Source organism: Balaenoptera musculus, chromosome 1, assembly GCF_009873245.2.
Source record: "Balaenoptera musculus isolate JJ_BM4_2016_0621 chromosome 1, mBalMus1.pri.v3, whole genome shotgun sequence".
Taxonomy (NCBI): domain Eukaryota; kingdom Metazoa; phylum Chordata; class Mammalia; order Artiodactyla; family Balaenopteridae; genus Balaenoptera; species Balaenoptera musculus.
The window spans coordinates 159069230-159090385 of record NC_045785.1 but is presented as its reverse complement, the minus strand read 5'-3'; the positions used below and the strand labels follow the sequence as shown (position 1 = coordinate 159090385).

The 21156-nt window shown below is 40.9% G+C and overlaps 1 protein-coding gene across 2 annotated transcripts in view; it reads left to right on the top strand.

The window, feature by feature from the left end:
* SMYD3 (SET and MYND domain containing 3) overlaps positions 1-21156 on the top strand; it is a 711719-nt gene that overhangs the window by 675697 nt on the left and 14866 nt on the right. For both annotated transcript variants that reach the window (XM_036829018.1, XM_036829026.1), the window contains one exon: positions 16675-16783. In XM_036829018.1, the coding sequence (XP_036684913.1) occupies positions 16675-16783 (109 nt within the window). The remainder of the gene's footprint in view (positions 1-16674; positions 16784-21156) is intronic.

Sequence of the window (21156 nt, the reverse complement as noted above, 5' to 3'; positions counted from 1 at the left end):
ACAGAGGATATGCATACTCTGCAACCCAGAAATCCCACTTCTAAATATATTCCCTAGTGAATCCTCCACGTGTATGAAGAGTCATGTGCAAGAAAGTTCACTGCAGCATGATTTGTAGTAGTAAAAACCTATAAACAACCTGAATGATCACCAGGGAGAGAATGTCTGTGGAATGCTATATGGCAATTCAAATGAATAAACTAGAGCATTTGTATTTAAAAAAAAAAAAAAAAAACTGCCACTGGTAATTTGATAGGGATTGCATTGAATCTGTAGATTGCTTTGGGTAGTATAGTCATTTGCACAATATTGATTCTTCCAATTCAAGAACATGGTATATCTCTCCATGTTTGTGTCCTCTTTGATTTCTCTCATCAGTGTCTTGTTATTTTCTGAGTACAGGTCCTCCTTAGGCAGGTTTATTCCTAGGTATTTTATTCTTTTTGTTGCAATGGTGAATGTGATTGTTTCCTTAATTTCTCTTTCTGATCCTTTGTTGCTAGTGTATAGGAATGCAAGAGATTTCTGTGCATTAATTTTGTATCCTGCAACTTTACCCAATTCACTGATTATCTTTGCTAGTTTTCTGGTGGCATCTTTAGGATTCTGTATGTATAGTATCATGTCATCTGGAAACAGAGACAGTTTTACTTCTTCTTTTCCAATTTGTATTCCTTTTATTTCTTTTTCTTCTCTGATTGCTGTGGCTAGGACTTCCAAAACTATGTTGAATAATAATGGCGAGAGTGGGCATCCTTGTCCTATTCCTGATCTTAGAGGAAATGCCTTCAGTTTTTCACGATTGAGAATGATGCTGGCTGTGGGTTTGTCATATATAGCCTTTATTATGTTGAGGTAAGTTCCCTCTATGCCCACCTCCTGGAGAGTTTTCATCATAAATGGGTGTTGAATTTTGTCAAAAGCTCTTTCTGCATCTGTTGAGATGATCCTATGGTTTCTCTTCTTCAGTTTGTTAATATAGTGTATCACATTGATTGATTTGCATATATTGACGAATCCTTGCATCCCTGGGATAAATCCCACTTGATCATGGTGTATGATCCTTTTAATGTGTTTTTGGATTCTGTTTGCTAGTATTTGGTTGAGGATTTTTGCATCTATATTCATCAGTGATATTGGTCTGGAATTTTTTTTTCTTGTAGTATCTTTGTCTGGTTTTGGTATCAGGGTGATGGTGGCCTCATAGAATGAGGTTGGAAGTGTTCCTTCCTCTGCAATATTTTGGAAGAGTTTGAGAAGGATGGGTGTTAGCTCTTCTCTAAATGTTTGATAGAATTCACCTGTGAAGCCATCTGGTCCTGTACTTGTGTTTGTTGGAAGATTTTTAATCACAGTTTCAATTTCATTACTTGTGATTGGTCTGTTCATATTTTCTATTTCTTCCTGGTTCAGTCTTGGAAGGTTATACCTTTCTAAGAATTTGTCCATTTCTTCCAGGTTGTCCATTTTATTGGCATAGGGTTGCTTGTAGTAGTCTCTCATGATGCTTTGTATTTCTGCGGTGTCTGTTGTAACTTCCCCTTTTTCATTTCTAATTTTATTGATTTCAGAGTCCTCTCCCTCTTTTTCTGGATGAGTCTGGCTAAAGGTTTCTCAATTTTGTTTATTTCTCAAAGAACTAGGTTTTAGTTTCATTGATCTTTGCTATTCTTTTCTTTGCTTCTATTTGATTTATTTCTGCTCTGATCTTTATGATTTCTTTCCATCTACTAACTTTGGGTTTTCTTTGTTCTTTTTTCTGTAGTTCCTTTAGATGTAAGGTTAGATTGCTTATTTGAGATTTTTCTTGTTTCTTGAGGGAGGATTGTATTGCTATAAACTTCCCTCTTAGAACTGCTTTTGCTGCATCCCATAGTTTTGGATCATCATGTTTTCATTGTCATTTGTCTCTAGGTATTTTTTGATTTCCTCTTTGATTTCTTCAGTGATCTCTTGGTTATTTAGTAACGTATTGTTTAGCCTCCATGTGTTTGTGTTTTTTACGTTTTTTCCCCTGTAATTGATTTCTAATCTCATAGCGTTGTGGTCAGAAAAGATGCTTGATATGATTTCAGTTTTCTTAAATTTACCGAGGCTTGATTTGTGACTCAAGATGTGACCTATCCTGTAGAATGGTCCACGTGTACTTGAGAAGAAAGTGTAATCTGCTGTTTTCAGATGGAATGTCCTATAAATATTAATTAAATCTATCCGGTCTATTGTGTCATTTAACGCTTGTGTTTCCTTATTATTTTTCTGTCTGGATGATCTGTCCATTGGTGTAAATGAGGTGTTAAAGTCCCCCGCTATTATTGTGTTACTGTCAATTTCCTCTTTTATAGCTGTTAGCATTTACCTTATGTATTGGTGTTCCTATGTTGGGTGCATATATATTTATAATTGTTATATCTTTTTCTTGGATTGATCCCTTGATCATTATGTACTGTCTTCCTTGTCTCTTGTAACATTCTTTATTTTAAAGTTTATTTTATCTGATATGAATATTGCTACTTCAACTTTGTTTTGATTTCCATGTGCATGGACTATCTTTTTCCATCCCCTCACTTTCAGTCTGTATGTGTGCCTAGGTCTGAAGTGGGTCTCTTGTAGACAGCATATATAGGGGTCTTGGTTTTGTATCCATTCAGCGAGCCTGTGTCTTTTGGTTGGAGCATTTAATCCATTCACGTTAAAGGTAATTATCGATATGTATGTTCCTATGACCATTTTCTTAATTGTTATGGGTTTGTTTTTGTAGGTCCTTTTCTTCTCTTGTGTTTCCCACTTAGAGAAGTTCCTTTAGCATTTGTTGTAGAGCTGGTTTGGTGGTGCTGAATTCTCTTAGCTTTTGCTTGTCTGTAAAGCTTTTTATTTCTCCGTTGAATCTGAATGAGATCCTTGCCAGGTAGGGTAATCTTGGTTGTAGGTTCTTCCCTTTCATCACTTTAAATATATTGTGCCACTCCCTTCTGGCTTGTAGAGTGTCTGCTGAGAAGTCAGATATTAACCTTATGGGAGTTCCCTTGTATGTTATTTGTCATTTTTCCCTTGTTGCTTTTAATAATTTTTCTTTGTCTTTAATTTTTGTCAATTTGATTACTATGTGGCTCAGTGTGTTTCTCCTTGGCTTTATCCTGCCTGGGATTCTCTGCGCTTCCTGGACTTGGGTGGCTATTTCCTTTCTCATGTTAGGGAAGTTTTCAACTATACTCTCTTCAAATATTTTCTTGGGTCCTTTCTCTCTCTCTTCTCCTTCTGGGGCCCCTATAATGTGAATGTTAGTGTGTTTAATTTTGTCCCAGAGGTCTTTTAGACTGTCTTCTTTTCATTCTTTTTTCTTTATTCTGTTCCGTGGCCTTGAATTCCACCATTCTGTCTTCCAGGTCACTTATCCGTTCTTCTGCCTCAGTTATTCTCCTACTGATTCCTTCTAGAGTATTTTTCATTTCAGTTATTGTATTTTCATCTCTGTTTGTTTGTTCTTTAATTCTTCTAGGTCTTTGTTAAACATTTCTTGCATCATCTCGATCTTTGCCTCCATTCTTTTTCCAAGGTCCTGGATCATCTTCCCTCTCATTATTCTGAATTCTTTCTCTGGAAGGTTGCCTATCTCCACTTCATTTAATTGTTTTTGCGGGGTTTTATCTTGTTCCTTCATCTGGTACATAGTCCTCTGCCTTTTCATTTTGTCTATCCTTCTGTTAATGTGGTTTTCATTCCACAGGCTGCTGAACTTTAGTTCTTTTTGCTTCTGCTGTCTGCCGTCTGTGTAGAGTGTTTTTTGTATGAGATCCTCTCTCTAGCCTCTTACTTCTAGAAACTCCTATTTAGACCAACTGTCTGCAACCTTTTTCTGTAAAGGGGTAGGTAGTAAACGTTTAGGCTTTGCAAGTCATACCGTCACCTACTCAATTCTGCTCTGTAGCCCGAAAGCAGCCATAGACAATATGTAAATGAATAGGTGTTGCTGTATGCCGATAAAACTATTTATGAAAACATGCTGCAGGTGGGATTTGGCCTTCGGGCCATAGTTTGCCAACCCTTGCCACAGACTGACTGTCTCACAATTCTACATCTAAGCAGTGCCATCTGCTCTGCCCCAAGAGACTATATTTTCCTTTGGAAATCACTGCAAAAGAGAACATCTCTGCTTCTCAGCACACATTCCAGCTCTTCCCAACACCTGTGCTCTGGGAGCTTAAGACTTCTTCAAGAGTTAGGGGCTCTTGAGTGCTTGGCATCTGTATCAGCTAATTTCAATAAAAGTACCTGTCACTTCTGGAATACATGTCAACAGCAACACTCTTGGTTTTGTTAGAGACACACTGTATTATAGATACAGACATACAACTTGGTTAAGCTTATTGATGGCAAACTATATTTCATCTTCTATTTAAAACTACTTTGTGCAACTTTTTACTAGTTGTTAATTTTTTCTAAATCTAATTTTTTCCTTCCAAACAAAGGAAAAGTATGTACATTTTAAAAACCACAGTGTCGGGCTTCCCTGGTGGCTCAGTGGTTAAGAATCCGCCTGCCAATGCAGGGTCCGCGGGTTCAAGCCCCAGTCCTGGAGGATCCCACATGCCACGGAGCAATTAAGCCCGTGCACCACAACTACTGAGCCTGCACTCTAGAACCCACAAGCCACAACTACTGAGCCTGCGTGCCACATCTGTTGAAGCCTGCGCGTCTAGAGCCCGTGCTCTGCAACAAGAGAAGCCACCTCAATGAGGAGCCCACACACCGCAACGAAGAGTAGCCCCCACTCACTGCAACTAGAGAAAGCCTGTGCGCAGCAACAAAGACCCAAGACAGCCAAAGATAAAAATAAGTAAAATAAATAAATTTAAAAAAAATTTAAAAACCACAGTGTTCCCTTCTTGATTTAATACTCAATCTTGAGATCATTAAGTTCATAGGTTATAATTAAATTGTTCTTTACACAATGGCTTTGTATCTAGAAATTAAAACTGAATGTTAAATCAGTTATTTAAGACTATTTTATTATTAAATATATCCTACCTTCCAAAGGGTATATAAATTATAGATGAACTACTTAAAGAAATATAAAGTAAATATGCATGTAACCACTGTAAGTTCTTCCGGGATTTAGAAGGACTTTAGAATTCTTGAATCCTGTTTTCTTCCCCGCTGACATATATGATGTGCTTATTGTATGTTTTATTTTTACCATATTTTTAACCCCCTAAAATTGTTTTGTCAGTGTTCGTAGATTAACCCATGTAAGCATTCTCTTTATTCTTCAGTCCTTCTTGCACCTTAGACTTCCCGTCTTGGCTCACTTTCCTTCTACCAGAAGTACGTAATTAGAAATTCCTTTTGTTAAGATCTGAGATGACAAATTCACAGTTTTTCTTTGTCCAAAAATGTCTTTATTTCAACCTCATTCCTTTTTTTAAATTAAGGCTTAGTTTTTTTAAAAACAGTTTTATGTTCACAGCAAAATTGAGTGGAATGTACTGAGACTTCCCATATACTCCCTACCCAACACATGCATAGCCTTGCTTATCATCAACATTCCCCATCAGAGTGGGACATTTGTTACAATCGACGAACCGATAGTGGCACATCACAGTCACCCAAAGTCCATAGTTTACATTAGGGTTCACTCTTGGTGTTGTACATTTTATGGGTTTGGACAAATGTATAATGACGTGTATCTATCATTATGGTATCATATAGAGTATTTCACTGCCCTGAAAAATCCTCTGTGCTCTGGCTCTTCATCCCTCCTTCACCTATAAACTCCTGGGAACCACTGATCTTTTTATTGTCTCCATAGTTTTGCCTTTTCCAGAATGTCATAGAGTTGGAATGTAGCCCTTTCAGATTGGCTTCTTTCACTTAGTATTATACACTTAAGGTTCCTCCATGTCTTTTCATAGCTTGATAGGTCATTTCTTTTTAGCACTGGATAATATTCCGTTGTCTGGAGGTACCATAGTTTATTTATCCATTCACCTACTGAAGGACATTTTTGTTGCTTTCAAGTTTGGGCAGTTGTGAACAAAGCTGCTGTAAATATCCATGTGTAGGTTTTTGTGTGGATGTTAAGTTTTCAACTCCTTTGGGTAAATACCAAGGCGCACAAATCCTGGGTACTGTGGTTTAGTCTGTTTAGCATGTTTAGTTTTGCAAGAAACTGCCAAACTCTTCCAAAGTGGCTGTACCCTTTTGTAGTCCCACTAGCAATGAATGAAAACTGTTGTTCCACATCCTCGCCAGCATTTAGTGTTGTCAGTGTTCTGGATTTTGGCTATTCTAATAGATGTATACTGATAATGTCATTGTTATTTTAGTTTGCATTTCCCTGATGACATATAATATGGAGCATCTTTTCATATCCTTAATTGCCATCTGTGTATCTTCTTTGGTAAGGTGTCTGTTCAGATTTTTGGCCCATTTTTTAAATTGGTTTTTTTCCTATTGTTGCGTTTTAAGAGTTCTTTTTATATTTAGGATAACAACCCTCTATCAGATGTGTCTTTTGCAAATATTTTCTCCCAGTCTGTGGTTTATCTTCCCATTCTCTTGACATTGTCTTTTACAGAGCAGAAGTTTTTTATTTAATGAAGTCCAGCTTATCAATTATTTCTTTCATGGATCATGTCTTTGTTGTTGTAACTAAAAAGGCACCACCATACCCAAGATCAATTTTGAGTTCTTTTTTGTGAAGGGTGTTAAGAGCTGTGTCTAGATTCTTTTTTTTTTTTTTTTTGGCATATGGATGTCCAGTTGTTCCGGAAACATTTGTTAAAAAAAAAAACTGCCTTTGTTCCATTGTATTGCCTTTGCTTCTTGGTCAAAGGTCAGTTGACTGTATTTATGTGGATCTATTCTATTCCATTGATCCATTTTGTCTTTTCTTTCACAAATACAGTACCACACTGTCTTGATTACTGTAGCTTTACATTAAGTCTTGAAGTTAGGTAGCGTCAGTCCTCCAGTTTTAATCTTCTCCTTCAGTATTGTGCTAGCTATTCTGGGTCTTTTGCCTCTCCATAAAACTTTAGAATCAGTTTGTTGACATCCACAAAATAACTTGCTAGAATTTTGATTGGGATTGCATTGAATCTATAGATCAAGATGGGAAGAACTGACATTTTGACAATATTGACTCTTCCTATCAGTGAACATGGAATATCTTTCCATTTATTCTGATTTTGTTCATCAGAGTTTTATAGTTTTCCTTATATAGATCTTCTATATATTTCGTTAGATTTATACCTAAGTATTTCATTTTGTGGGTGCTAATGTCTCATTCTTTTTGTTAAAGTTTTGTTGAGATGTAATTAATTCACTTACCATACAGTTTATCCATTTAAAGTGTACAATTCATTGGTTTTTTATTATGTTCAAAGATATGTGCAGCCATCCCCACAGTCAATTCTAGAACATTTTCATCACCTCCAAAAGTAACCTTGAACCTTTACCTCTCCATCTTGATTCTTGAAAGATATTTTTGAGGATATAGAATACTAGACTAGGAATAATTTTTCCTAGGCACATTGAAGGTATCATTCTACTGGCTTCTGGCTTCCACTGTCAGCCTTACTGTGACTCTTTTGAATGTAATCTGTCTCCCATGATTGGCAAGAGGGGAAGCTTCCCTATTAGACCCTTCACCATTGGGTAGACACTGAGCTTGCTCTTCTGCCCCACAAGCTCCAAAAAGCAGATGAAGCCAGAGGTTTCAGCACACCAGTATAGCAGTGGTTTCACAATCCTACTTACTTCTCAAGGGTACCTCTTCATTTATATTTTGGCCTGACAGTTCTTTACTATCTTGCCAGCACATTATTACTTTTAAAAATATTTTATCTAGCATTTTACATTGTTTTCAGTGAGATAATCAATATGGCTATTAAGCTTGCCATATTACCAGAAACAGCATTAAAACAGTTTTCATAAATCTGAACAGGCCCAAATGAATAAATAATTTATGAAAATAAATTTTAAAATTTCTACTCAAGGGCTTCCTTTTGGGAAATAATCTCAGAGTGATATGACCATCTGTGTATTCAGATATTTAGGGGATTTAGAGTACATATCCAGAACTTCAGAGGTGTCTTTTATTGCCCATATAAGTGGACAAATAGACATTATACAGGACAAGTGGAACTTTTCTTTTTTTTTTTAAAGGGAGAAACTTTTTTAAAATTTATTTTTTATTTTTATTTTTATTTATTTTGTCTGTGCCAGGTCTTAGTTGCTGTGTGCAGGATCTTCGTTGCAGCATGCAGGATCTTTTAGTGGCGGCAGGCGGACTTCTTAGTTGCGGCATGTGGACTCTTAGTTGCGGCATGCATGTGGGATCTAGTTCCCTGACCAGGGATCAAACCCAGGCCCCCTGCATTGGGAGCACAGAGTCTTATCCACTGGACCACCAGGGAAATCCCCAAGTGGAACTTTTCTAATGAAAATCTCACTGCCATTTTTTTCCTAAGGACTTAATAACTAAATTAGAGTTACAGTATAATTCAGTCATGCTGGCTGGCCTTTCTGAAATATTTCAAAATAGTATTAAATATTCCACACCCTAAAAAAAAAAGTGCTGTAAGATATGAGACAGGCAAAAGCCAGACAAAGGACAGTACTCTCACCATTATGAGTATTAAAAAGGACTATTTGCATACAGTGGAGTACCATCCTGCCTGCCTGGAAGAGTCTGACCAGTTCTTTCCACTGTGCTGCATGCAAGGCCAACTGCATGGACAGGCCTATGATGTCTCCCTGCTGTTAGCCAAACTGCCAGTGGGCCAGGCAGCACATGAGCAGGTCTGGAAAGAGCATGAGGAAATTTGTGCACAAATCAGCATTAAATGAAACTAAGCACACCTAAGTTGAAAGTTATAAGAATGGGCAATGTCTTCTCTGTTCATTTTTCTAAAAAGAAAGCTAAAACTCAAACTTTTAGGTTCAAAATTGGACACTTAACCCTATCTGCATCATAAGTCTTTCCTTAAGGAGGCAGCTCCTGGCTACTCAGCCAGTATCTTCTCAATTTCTCCAGACCCCACCAGGCTTCTCTTTGTGTTGCTAAATATTCAACTTGCATTTAAAAAGAAACAGGCAAACATACAGGTGATCCAGGTGGGTCTTTTGGCTTTTGGAATGTAACTATTTTGGTGCTATTAGGCTATCTTTTTACACTTTGCAACAAAATTGAGTGATTTTTTTTTTCCCATTGTTTATCTCAATATGGATGTAAAAGTGCATTGCAACTAATTACCTTACATCCAATATCCCTGGAAACTTAATAATACTAGTTTGTGTTTATATGTGGTTGACAGTCCCAAACATTCTCCCATCTCTTTTCTTACCCTCAGGTTAATTGTGATGTGAAGTGGTCACTCTGCTAACTGCTTGGAAGAACCAGGTCTTAAATCCAAATCTCCTCTAACTCCCTCATTCTAATTTATCTACCATAAAACCTCTGCTCCAGAGGCTGAATTACATGAGCATTTAAAATAAACAAAAAGCTCTCTTGTACTTATTATCTGATTTAGAGATTCTTTCGAACAATGGATCATATACAAATAATTACAAATTGTCAAACTTCTTTCTGAGAGTAAGAAAGCTCTGCCTTGTGAGTGAAGGACCTATTTGGTGGAAACTGAGAGAAGCAGAAATGCATTCTTTGTGTAAGGAAATGATCCTGCTTACTCATTTTATGGAATAAAATAAACCCAAGAAAAATCTCATTGCACTGAGACAAAGTCTCAGTGTAACACTGTAAAATCCCATTGTAATGTGTGGTGGGATTATAAGAAACACTATGAATTTATTTTCCTATACTCAGGTGGCAGGAGGTGGGGTGTGTGTGGCAGAGCCATCTTTCTCAATGCTGTGGGGCTGACAGCACATGTCACAGATGGAGCAAGAGGTGAGGGTTCAATCTAGGCTGGAAGCCAGGACCTTTTTCTTTTGGAAACAAGTGCAAATTCATGGCCCTGATCCTCCTGTCACCAACAGAACCAAGCTGTAGAGGTAATGGAGAAGTAAGGATTCATCACCCCACTTGGAGAACAGCACCTCTCCAGACTAACTGTGTGAATTAATTAAGAAATGGTAAGAAATAGTTCTCCTTGTTCTGAAGTTCCCAGTATAGTCTGTCTTTTTTTCTTTGGTTTTGTTTCCCAATGTTAGGATCATTTTTTTTTTAACTAACAACAACAAAAATGTATCATATTTCAAATAAAGCTACCCTACCACAAAGGCATAAATAACTTCCATACAGCAGCTGGTTTAACTCAAACAGACCCTAAGGAACATCCTATGACTCTCTCTGCCTTTTCATGCTTCCTTGTCTCAGTTACCCATGGTGTTTGACAATGAGTTTCTACACTTGATTTAAGACCTAGAGCAAAGCTTCTTAATGCTCAGTGTGAGCTGCTGTTACATCTGCTGTACTTCTAGCTATCAAGTAGGGTCGATCTGATGTCTCGACAGTGTGGAAGGCCACTGTATGCCACTCATTGTGTGTATCATTTCATTTCTATATAAGACTTAGAATTAAGTAAAATTCCAAAATCTTCTGAAACTTGGGGCAGTTATCTACCAGAGTCCATAACTTCTGAAGGTGAAAAACTAAAACCCAGTGTCCTGCTTTTTTAATTATGAAAAATTTCAAACATACACAAAAATAGAATATAATGAACCTTCATATATCTATTATCCAGTTTCAATAATTATCAAGATTTTGCAACACTTATTTTATCTCTCACCTTACTTCCCCCTCCTTTCCCCTTATTTGAATTATTTTATTCTTTTTGCAGTTCTTAGCTTTCATTACTTTTGAAAATTCTCAGCCATTATGGCTTTAGATATTGCTTCTGCCATTCTCTCCCATCTCTCATTTGAGATTCCAGTTTACCTATACGAGACCTGTGTTCCTCTTTATTTTCCATTTCCTCATCTCTCTGTTTTGCAACTGATATATTCTTTTTTTTTTTTTTTTTTTTTGCAACTGATATATTCTTTTGACCTGCCTTCCAGTTCTCTAATTCTTTCCTTGGCTGTGACAAGTCTGATGTTAAACTATTGAGATCTTAATTTCAGTTTTCTATTTTTCAGTTCTAGAATTTTCATTGGTTATGTTTTATGTAATTTCATTTTTCTGCTAAAATTCTTTTCTGTTATTAAGTTTGCAAACATACTTATAATTATTTCTTAATTGATTTATTAGAGCCTCAATATCTGCAAACCTGTAGGTTTGTTTCATTGTCTATGTTTTTCTCTTGGTTTTCAGACAGTTCTTGTCTTTTTGTATGCCTGGTTATAATTTTACTGAATGCAGGACACTGTATAGAAAAATTAGAGAGATAATTGAGATTCAGGATTATGTTATCTTCCTTCAGAGAGAATTTACTTTTGCTTTTGGCAGTCAGGGTAGAAACAGATCACCTTACTCCAATCAGGGTTTGAAATGATTCAGTCTTTGTGAGGGCCAGTCTGTTTCTGGCTTACCACTATTCCTGGATTGTAGCCCTTTGGTGGGGGTCACAAATGAAAGTCAGGGATGTTTACTAGCGCTCCTTTTCATCTTTGCTAAGCCCTGAACTCCAAATTCTGTGTCTCCATATCCTTGAGACTGCCAAAACTTCTGCTCAGCTGTTTAGCCTATCTGCCTCTACTTTCAAATCAGCAAAGGGAAAAGCAGCAACAAATGTAAGGATCACCTACTTGAGCTTCTGTTCTTTCTGCCATTTTGACACATCCAGACCCCTGTCCCTCTGTGGTTCTTTGACACCTTCAAACAGATTTTTATAAATATTTTGTCTAATGTTTCTTGTTCTTAGCACAGAGTTTGGTCTGAAACAAGGTAACCCACCATTGCTGGAAGGAGAAATTATGCTGAAGAAGTTTAAATCAAAACTCAGTCATTACATCATTTTATCCATGCATACTTCAGTTTGTATCTCTGAAAAATGTGGACATTTTCTTACCCACAATGCCATTTCAGGTTCACATTTCCTAGATTGAATCAGAAATGTCTTTTTACAGTTATTTTAAGATGCAAAAGGTCTACAAATTACATTTGACTGTTGTATCTCTTAAGTCTCTTTTAATCTAGAGTGTTCTCCTCCCCTGCCATCTTTTTCTTTTCATGCCATTGACCTGTTGAAGATCCTGGGTGAAGGTCCTGTAGGATTTCCCATATCTCGAATTTAGCTGGTTGCTTTTATTTGTTCCTCTATCACTTGTTTTTCCTATGAAATGGAATTTAACTTTATGGGCTTGATTAAATTCAGTTTCTTTGTTTCTGTTTTTGTTTTTTGGCAAGGATCCTTTATAGGTGGTGTAAAGTCCTTCTTATTGCGTCATATCAGATAGCATGTAATGTCTGGCTGTCCCACTTTAGTGATGCTAAGGCTGATCAGTGGGTTCAGATGGTAACAACCTAATTTATCCATTTAAAAATTTTCCATCATTCTTTGATCTACTGATTTCATCTAGTGATACTTTTTTCGTGGATTCTTCAAGAGTTGCAAAATGCTGATTTTTCTAATTCCATCATTAGAATTAGATTTCACATTAATCAGCTAAAATTCATACATTATAGCTATTTGGTTACTCTAAAATACAGTTTATACAGTCAAGTTAAGCTCTTGTTTTAAATTCAGTGATGTATTTTATGTCAGTTCTAAAAAATAATCCTAACAATAAATGGTTTTTCCTGTCATATAAATGTCAAAACTGCTACCTGTAATGAAGCAATGTGATTGGTAATTGCATCATGTGGAAAAACCTCAGCAAGACCAACAACATAGGTCCTGCCAGCATAGGTCCTGCCATGTTTTTCTCTACCCCCTTTTAACTTGAGACGTTCCAGTTCCCTGACCCTCAGCCTCCTTGTAGAATATGGCAGCAAGATCTTGGTGCTTATGGGTCTGAATTAAACTAGCAGGTGTGCTGCTCCTTTTCTCTGCTTGTTTAAACACCTTCTTCCTATACACTTACTCACCACAGAAACACCAAGGGCACTTTTTCCATTCTAGGCCCAGCATCCTGGACCATGTGATTGCTAGCACTGTACCCATGAAAAGAAAATTTATAACACCCAAACAAGTAGAATGCCTTGCTGAATGATTTTGTTATTGCATAGTTTGCTTGTGTTTTTTGTGGCAGCATTTCAATTTCTGAATCTTGGAGTCAGCTCTGACTGCCAGACCCCAGCAAGTCTCCAAGTCCCGTTGAATCAGCTGTAGGACATTTTTTGCATCAGATCCTTCTTTTCTGTTCTCATTACCACATCCTGACTCAGGTCTCTCTGCCTCTAGAGTCTCTTTTCCAATCTATCCTGTTTCCTATTCTGATGAAACACCCTCAGCCCCCTCTGTAGTGCCCAGCTGCCTGCAAGCAAAGTCTAAACCTCCTAGCTTGGCGTGGATGCCGCTGCACAGCCTGGCCTCAGGTGCACCTCCTCTCCCGCTCTTCTTCGCTGCCGCTCAGATCATGCATTCACTGGCCCTTTGTCTCCAGCCTCCTGTACCATTGCCAGAGCTACCCGTCCTTCCCATGCTCCACATGCTGTCCTAGCAGCCCATCCCCTCTTCCAGTCTGAACCAGCTCAAGCTCTGCTGCTCCAAGGAATCTCCCTGATCACCGCGGTCTCCACTGCTTCTGGAGCACCCATTGTCTGTGCCGTGGCCTGGCAGCTCTCACAGTCCTCTCTGTATCATAACTCAGTTTGCTTCATATCTGCAGTTAGACTGTATACTAAGCAAGGGCAGGGACTCACCGTGGGCTTCTTGCATCCTTTGTGCACTGGGCACAGTACCTGGCCTCTCCTAGCTACTACACCTTCCCCTCACCTTCCCACTCAAACTCCTGTTTTAGTCCTCGCAGTCCTCAGGCATCCCTGATTCCTTCTCTGGTTCAGCCTCTCGGCCTGGCCTTGATTCCTGACAGTCCTGTGATTGAAGACCTCTTGCAGGCCTCCTCTCATCACTGTCACACACGGTAAAGTTGATGAAAGCCCATGCCCTGGGTAGAGAACTTCTCCCAGCAGGAGTGAGCGTCACCAGTTTTCCTTGGGGTGCTATTCCAGCAAGTAATCATGATGCTTATTCCATATGTCAGCTGGGAGGCCTCCAGAAACAACCCAGGCACACACTCAGCACCCCTGCCAGAGCTGTTAGGCTGCTCCGTAAATATTTATGTGGAAGTCCCCCTCCCAGACACTTCCTCATCCTCTCCTGATTAAACTCCACTTCATTTTTTAATATCTTTAAGCAACCAGAGCAAGTACCTTTCATGGAGTAATTATGCACCACTTTCTCTGCCACCATAGAACCAAAGATTTTCTTTCCTTCTGCTAACTGATGTGACAGACATCCACTTAATGGAATGATTATTAGTATGAAATTACATTTTGGCCTTTAAATTTAATTATGCCACATTCACAGCAATAAAATAAAGTTCCAAATGCAGGTGTGCTTTTCAAGGAAAGTGTCCAAGGCAATTAAGTACAGGGCAGTGGCGTCCTATATTTAAGCCTTTTGTCTGGGGCTCTTAAATCTTTCCACACAAGTAGATAATGATGTTCATTTTGTAAGGGGGAGAGGTGATGTGACTGATCTCTTGGCATGCTCAGAAGACGATGGGAAATCCAGGACCCAGGTGTCCCCTTTGTTTCCCCCCTTCCCTCCCTTTTCAGTTGTTTAAAAGAAGCATGGCCGACCTTCTATTAATTTAAATACCTCTCTCTGAGGTACTGCTTTCCACTTCTTTGAGAGCCTGAATGAAAAAGGTTTCTATATCACATTTCATGTGGGGAAGAGTTGGGGTTCAGGGAGAGGGGATGGTTTGAAGATAGTACACTAATCAGAGAACATACATGTCTCTCCTGATAAAGCTCCCTCATCTTTATTACACAGTAGAGCCTAAATGTGGGTTCCATGACGAGTTCATAAATGAAGAGCAGAACAGTGCTTGGCACATGGTAAGCCCTGTATAAGTCACGACTCAGGGTTATCTTTTGGAGGCCTACAGGCAGGCACCTATGTTCTCTGGACGGGGAGCATCTGGAATGCACCCTCGCTCGTGCCATCCAACAGTTTGGATGCGTTTCTGTTCTCCCCACCGAGACAAACCTTCTCAGATCCTGGGGAGCCAGATTAAGTCCTCTTTCCCTCTTCCAGGAAACCTTCCCTGGTCCAACCCATCATCATAACTCTCCTTTTTCATAACTCCTGTATCATTTTCTCAGTTCATTCCACACACTTGAACTGAGCATTGCCGTCTACTAGTTAACGTAGGCTTCATCGGGACACTAAATCATGCTCTATTCTGTGATATTTTTCAACTGTGGTATGAATGTTTGCCTTGTGTCTCATGGGATTATTGGGCCTTGAGGAAAAAGATCATATATCTACAGTATAGTATGTCCCCCGGCCCCAGGATCGATCTTGCACGTACAGCAGGAGCTCAGGAGACTCTCAGGCTAGAGGATGTGGGGGGCAGAAGAGGCCAAACTGTACACACTTTGTTGAATCTCACATAATACATTCTTGTTGAATCGAGCTGAAATAACACTGGGTCTGAAACATAGCCCTGGGTTTTCATTCTTCGGTCCACTGCAACACCCTGTTCTATTCTGCTGTGTATGAAAGAGGTCAAGTATGTACAGAGTTCCTACATGCAACACGGCAGCAAACACAGATGGGGTGTCTGAATCCAAAGAGTCCAGTGATATATATATGGAATCTAAAAAAAAAAAAAAAATGGTTCTGATGAACCTAGGGGCAGGAATAAAGATGCAGACGTAGAGAATGGACTTGAGGACACGGGGAGGGGGAAGGGTAAGCTGTGACAAAGTGGGAGAGTGGCATGGACATATATATATACACTACCAAATGTAAAACAGAAAGCTAGTGGGAAGCAGCTGCATAGCACAGGGAGATCAGCTCAGTGCTTTGTGACCATCTAGAGGGGTGGGATAGGGAGGGTGGGAGGGAGACGCAAAAGGGAGGGGATATGGGGATATATGTATACGTATAGCTGATTCACTTTTTTATACAGCAGAAACTAACACAACATCGTAAAGCAATTATACTCCAATAAAGATGTTAAAAACAAAAACAAACAAAGGAACAGAGTCCAGTGATGACAGAATAAATACACGGGGCCTGTAAGGAAGGTGCACTGTGGTGAACGATGGTCTCTGCACTGAGACTCGGGGGGCTTTGCGGTTAAAAGGAGTGTGTGGGCGTTTCTAGATGGCGAGTCCTGAAAGCTTTCATTCATTTACTTAACAATTATATACTGAGAGGCCAGCTTCTGGTCCAAGGCTATCCTGGGTGTTGGAGCTTCATGGGAGAGGTTGGAGGATAAGATTAGCACCTGGTCCCTACAACCCCTGCCAAATATAAACGCAGAGGTCCAGATTGTCTTCTTTCATTGTTTATTAGAGAGGTATTCCAGTCCTGTCATTTTTTTCCCCAGTGCAAAAGGCATTCTGGGGAACAGGAGACCAATAGTGTGCTTCTTCCCTCAGTGTCATGTTCTCCCGGCGGCAAAGCTGATTCTTCTCAGTGGTTCACTGGCATTCACAGCCAGCGTTTGCTCCCACTTTCATAGTCTCCTGACTATGCTGACTGCACCAGGGAGAGCTACTGACACTGTTTGCCATTTGTTTTCTTCCAGGATTTTTTTCCCAGGAAACCATCCCGTCAGAGGCGTGCAGGTAATGAAAGTTGGCAAATTGCAGTTACATCAAGGCATGTTTCCCCAAGCGATGAAGAATCTGAGGCTGGTGAGTGTGCCAAGATCGCATGTAGTTCTGCCTGGAATACTTTTTCCTGGTTGTTGCTAGGCCTCTTCCTTGTGATTTCTAGCAACTACACACGTGTGTGCATGCACGTGTGCAAGCACACATATGGACACACACGCGTATTTGTACACAAACACGTACCCATAAATGTTAAAAACCAGCTTCAAAAAAAAAAATGATTTGTGATGTTTGCCGATTCCTTTGGTATAAACATGCCCACCGTTGCTGATTTTAAACTACCAATGTCGAATCAACCAGTTCACAAAAATCAGTAAAATTTAACAATCAACTCCTACTAACTGGTGCAAACTGGGCTCAGACACCACTGCGCCTGTGCCCTTCTCCACCGTGGACAGGCCACCCTTCTCCATGCCTTCCCACCCACAGAACAGAATCCACGTTCCCAGCCCCCTGACCACCTGTCTGCAGACCACCTTTGCAGCCTCCTCACCTCCAGCCTCCCCCCGCCCACCTACACACACACACACACACACACACACACACACACACACACACAGCTGGTGTACACTGAGCCGCTCACTGTTGCCCAGGCATGGTCCTTTCAAAGCTGTCTCCTTTGCCTTACATGCCCTCCCCCGACCCCAGCCCCTGGGCCTGGCAGAACTCTACTGACCCTTTAAGGCCCAGCTGGAATGTTGTGTCCTCCCTGCCCCACTACAACTCCGCTCACTCTGCCGGCTGAGCACTCATCACAGGGCAGCAGGAATACCTGCTGCCCCGCCCCCCAGGAGGCTGTGAGGTCTGGGACTTAGGAAGTAGTCACTGCTGGAGGAAGGAGGAAGAAGGGAGGAAGGGAGCGAGGCCGAGAGGTCAATACAGTGCTAGCAGTAAGTGCGGAGAAACTAAGTGGGAGAACTGGGTCCGCGTTGGAATGCAGTGTTAAAGAGTGACGCCTGTCCTCACCCTCTCCGTGAGTCTCCTCTGCCACTAGGGCCCAGGGCTCTCTGCTGTCTTGGCCTTTCCACCCTGGCAGAGCTCCCCCTCACCCAAACCGTGGCTTCCAAAGGCAGAGCTCATGTGCTTATCTGGTCCAGGCACTGGTGGCGGGTATGGAGAGCTGGTGTGTGGGGTCTCATGGGCAGCGCCTGGCACTTTCCCGGGTCCTCTGGGCCACGATGCCCTTGTCCGCAGAAGGGTGGAGAGACCCGGGCCCTGAATCAGGATCTCTCAGGGAGTGTCTAGGGGCTGCCTGATCCACATTTAGATGAGGAAAATAACAAATGCCTAAGGGATTCTTAAAAGGGAGATTCCCCAATGCTGGTTTTTGTTGAATGCTAGCCCTGTCGCCTCTTCCTGATCTCTAACTGAAATCAGCCCGTGGTCAACAGGAAGAACCCTAGGATTCCTGAAGGTGTTCAGCTCTTCCTGTTCTCTTTGCCTTGTCTGACATCTTTACCAGACTGATGGAAGGACACTGGAAGCCTCCTGCAGTCTCAGGAGAACTTTCCTTTTCTGGTCTGGCTAATGGTTGTCAGCCAGTCCAATCAGTTGGGCAGAAGAGAAAAGACTCATTGAGGGTCTACTATGTGAATGTTCTGACAGAAAAACAACGTGGAGGAAATTTCCCAAGTATATGATGGACCCAACCCAGGGTCACCTCCAAGTAGGTATTTTATAAGTGATCAAATTAGTCCTTGATGTTTTATGGGACTAGAAAGTATTAATACTGCTCAAACGTACATGACTGATCTGGCCCTCATGACAGATGACAGCCATCTGAGGCCAGTGGGCCAGGCATTTTCGTATCCATCTGAAAACTGAAGGAGCTAAGGCTTGGAGTCACACTGAACCAGAGCCAGGTCCAGTCTGTTCGATTTAATCTAACATGTGTTGATTAAATGCTTCTATGAATCTGAATAAGGCCCAGTGTTGTCCTCACAGTTTAGTGGAGGAAACAGAGACGTGAACAAGTCATTAGATCCAGACTGGAATCCAAGGCTCTAGACTGGCCCAGCAAATAACTGAGACTCTCTAGTAACACTCAGTATAGAAATCCCTTCAGATCCCGCTGAGGTCCTGGTGCCAACTCCGAGGAGGATGTGAAGGAGAAATGTGAGGGGATTTGGATCTTTTCTGCTCTTTACGTGAGGCTTTATCATTGCCATCACATGCAGGACTCTTGGTGGAGACATCTCATACCCTCAGCTGCAAAGACAAGCATGAACGAACCCACACTGACGTCTAGATACAGATTTATGGGATATTTGTGGGCCAGGCGGATCACCAGCCCTTCTTATGATACTCTTATTGCCCTTTTATACCCTTCGTGCCCTGTTCCATTCTGTCTTCCTTGCGTCCTTCTTGTGAGCTTGCCTCATTTCCTCCAGAAGCCTCCCTTGGTGATTGTTGTAGCATCTTCTGCTCCTGGTACCAAAGATAAGCCCACATATGGACCCTGACAGCTGCCAAATGAAAGACCTCGGAGCAGCATCAGAACGTCTGTCGTGAGGCCTGGGGTTAGTCATGGCCTTACCCAAACTTCCTGCTTGGCTCTGGAAAAGACACGGAGTCTCCTGGGTTCTGATTATCGACCAGAAAGCAGATGTCACGTAGTAGGAAGACACTCGGATTCAGAGTTCAGGTTCCAGTCCCGTCATTTACTACTTTTATGACTTGAAGCAAGTCTCAATCCCTCTGAATATAATTTTCTTATTTTAAAGATGAGGATCATACCTACCCCATAGAGTTATTTTAGAAGTAGATAAGGTAGTGTGTAAGGGTGTGTTTAGCTGAGTCCCAAGTGTTTTGAGAGTATAAAGGATTATTATTGTGTAGGAACCCTTGTTCTGATCACTCCCTCACTACCCAGTCCCTTTAGCACTTGAATTTGGAGCTTGGGGTTATACAGTGTTTCCTCTGTTGAACAATTATATTATAGAACTGCTCCCCAGCAGTTCACATGGGTGTGTTCCATTTCCTGGAGGTGAGTGGGAATTCCACAGGATACCTTTTGTATCTCCTGGGGCTACCAAACCTAGACACATGCCCTGAACACAGCAAGTTCTATCAAGTACCTACTTGAATGAATGGATTTTTTTTAATGAGGAGAGGTCTTTAAAAGCACCACCCTGGCCCTGTTCTTTTAGCTAATATGTATATGTACTACGTATGTGGCTAGTGGACCAGATCTTCTCAGGACATATGCTGACCATTTACTAGCAGGGTAAGGTTCTGCTCACCCAATTCCAATGTGTGGCAGGGGTTTTCCCACTTCAACAAGCAATTCTCAGACACAGCTGGGTGTCCTGTAGTTCAACTCAATTCTGACACCATCTACCTGGAGATGGTATCAGATCCCACTGCCCCACGAGATCGCCTTCCACACTTCAGATGCCAGTCACAAGCCCAGGTTGTCACATATGCTTCAGACTGACTGGCTATAGCTTAGAGGTTCCAAGGATGCCACCATGGTTTTGATTAATTTGCTAAAGCAGCTCACAGGATTCCAAGAAACATTTTACTTACTAGATCACCAGTTTATTATAAAAGGCTATAAATCAGGAGCAGCCAGATGGAAGAGATGCATATAGGGCATCTCTCCGAGTTCACCACTTTCCACGAATCTCCATGTGTTCACCAACCTAGAAGCTTTCAAACTCTGTCCTTGTGGGTTTTTATGAAGGCTTCACTACAGAGGCATGACTGGTTAAATCACTGGCCATTGGTGATTGATTCAACCTCCAGTTCCTCTTCCCTGAAAGTTCCAACCCTCTAATCACATGGTTGGTTATCCTAGCAACCAGCCCCCATCCTTAGGTGCTTCTAAAAGTCACCGTATTAAAATAATAAAGACACCTTGATCATTTTCATCACTTAGGAAATTCCAAGGGCTTTAGGAACTCAGTGCCAGAAATAGGGATGAAGACCAAGTATGTATTTCTTATTATACATCACAGTGTCACACAGAGGGACAGCCTGCACACCTCCGTCTTTTTGCAAGTTCATAGGACCTGTGAGTCTAGAAGCAGGGCAGTTTCGTTCTGCAGAAAGCCTCTCCTCCTGAGCTTTCTCAGGGCTCAGGTAACCCAGAGAGGGGCAAGGGAAGATATATTCTTGCCTTTTTAAACTGATGTTCTCTTTAGACTGGCACCCCCAGACATTCTTTCTTAGAAACTCTGGAAATAACAGGATGAAAGACAGAGTTTGAATAAGGGTTTCAAAGGCTGAGTTTGGAACAAAAATGAGAAAAGCTTCAGAAACAAAAATTAGTTACAGATTCAATTAGGCCCAGCCTCCTCCAGGAAAGGAATCCTCTTAGCCCAGCTCTGATTTGGTTTAGGCTCCCATCTCCCCTGGGCTCAGCTGAAATTCTTGTGATTGCTGCCACAGGACAG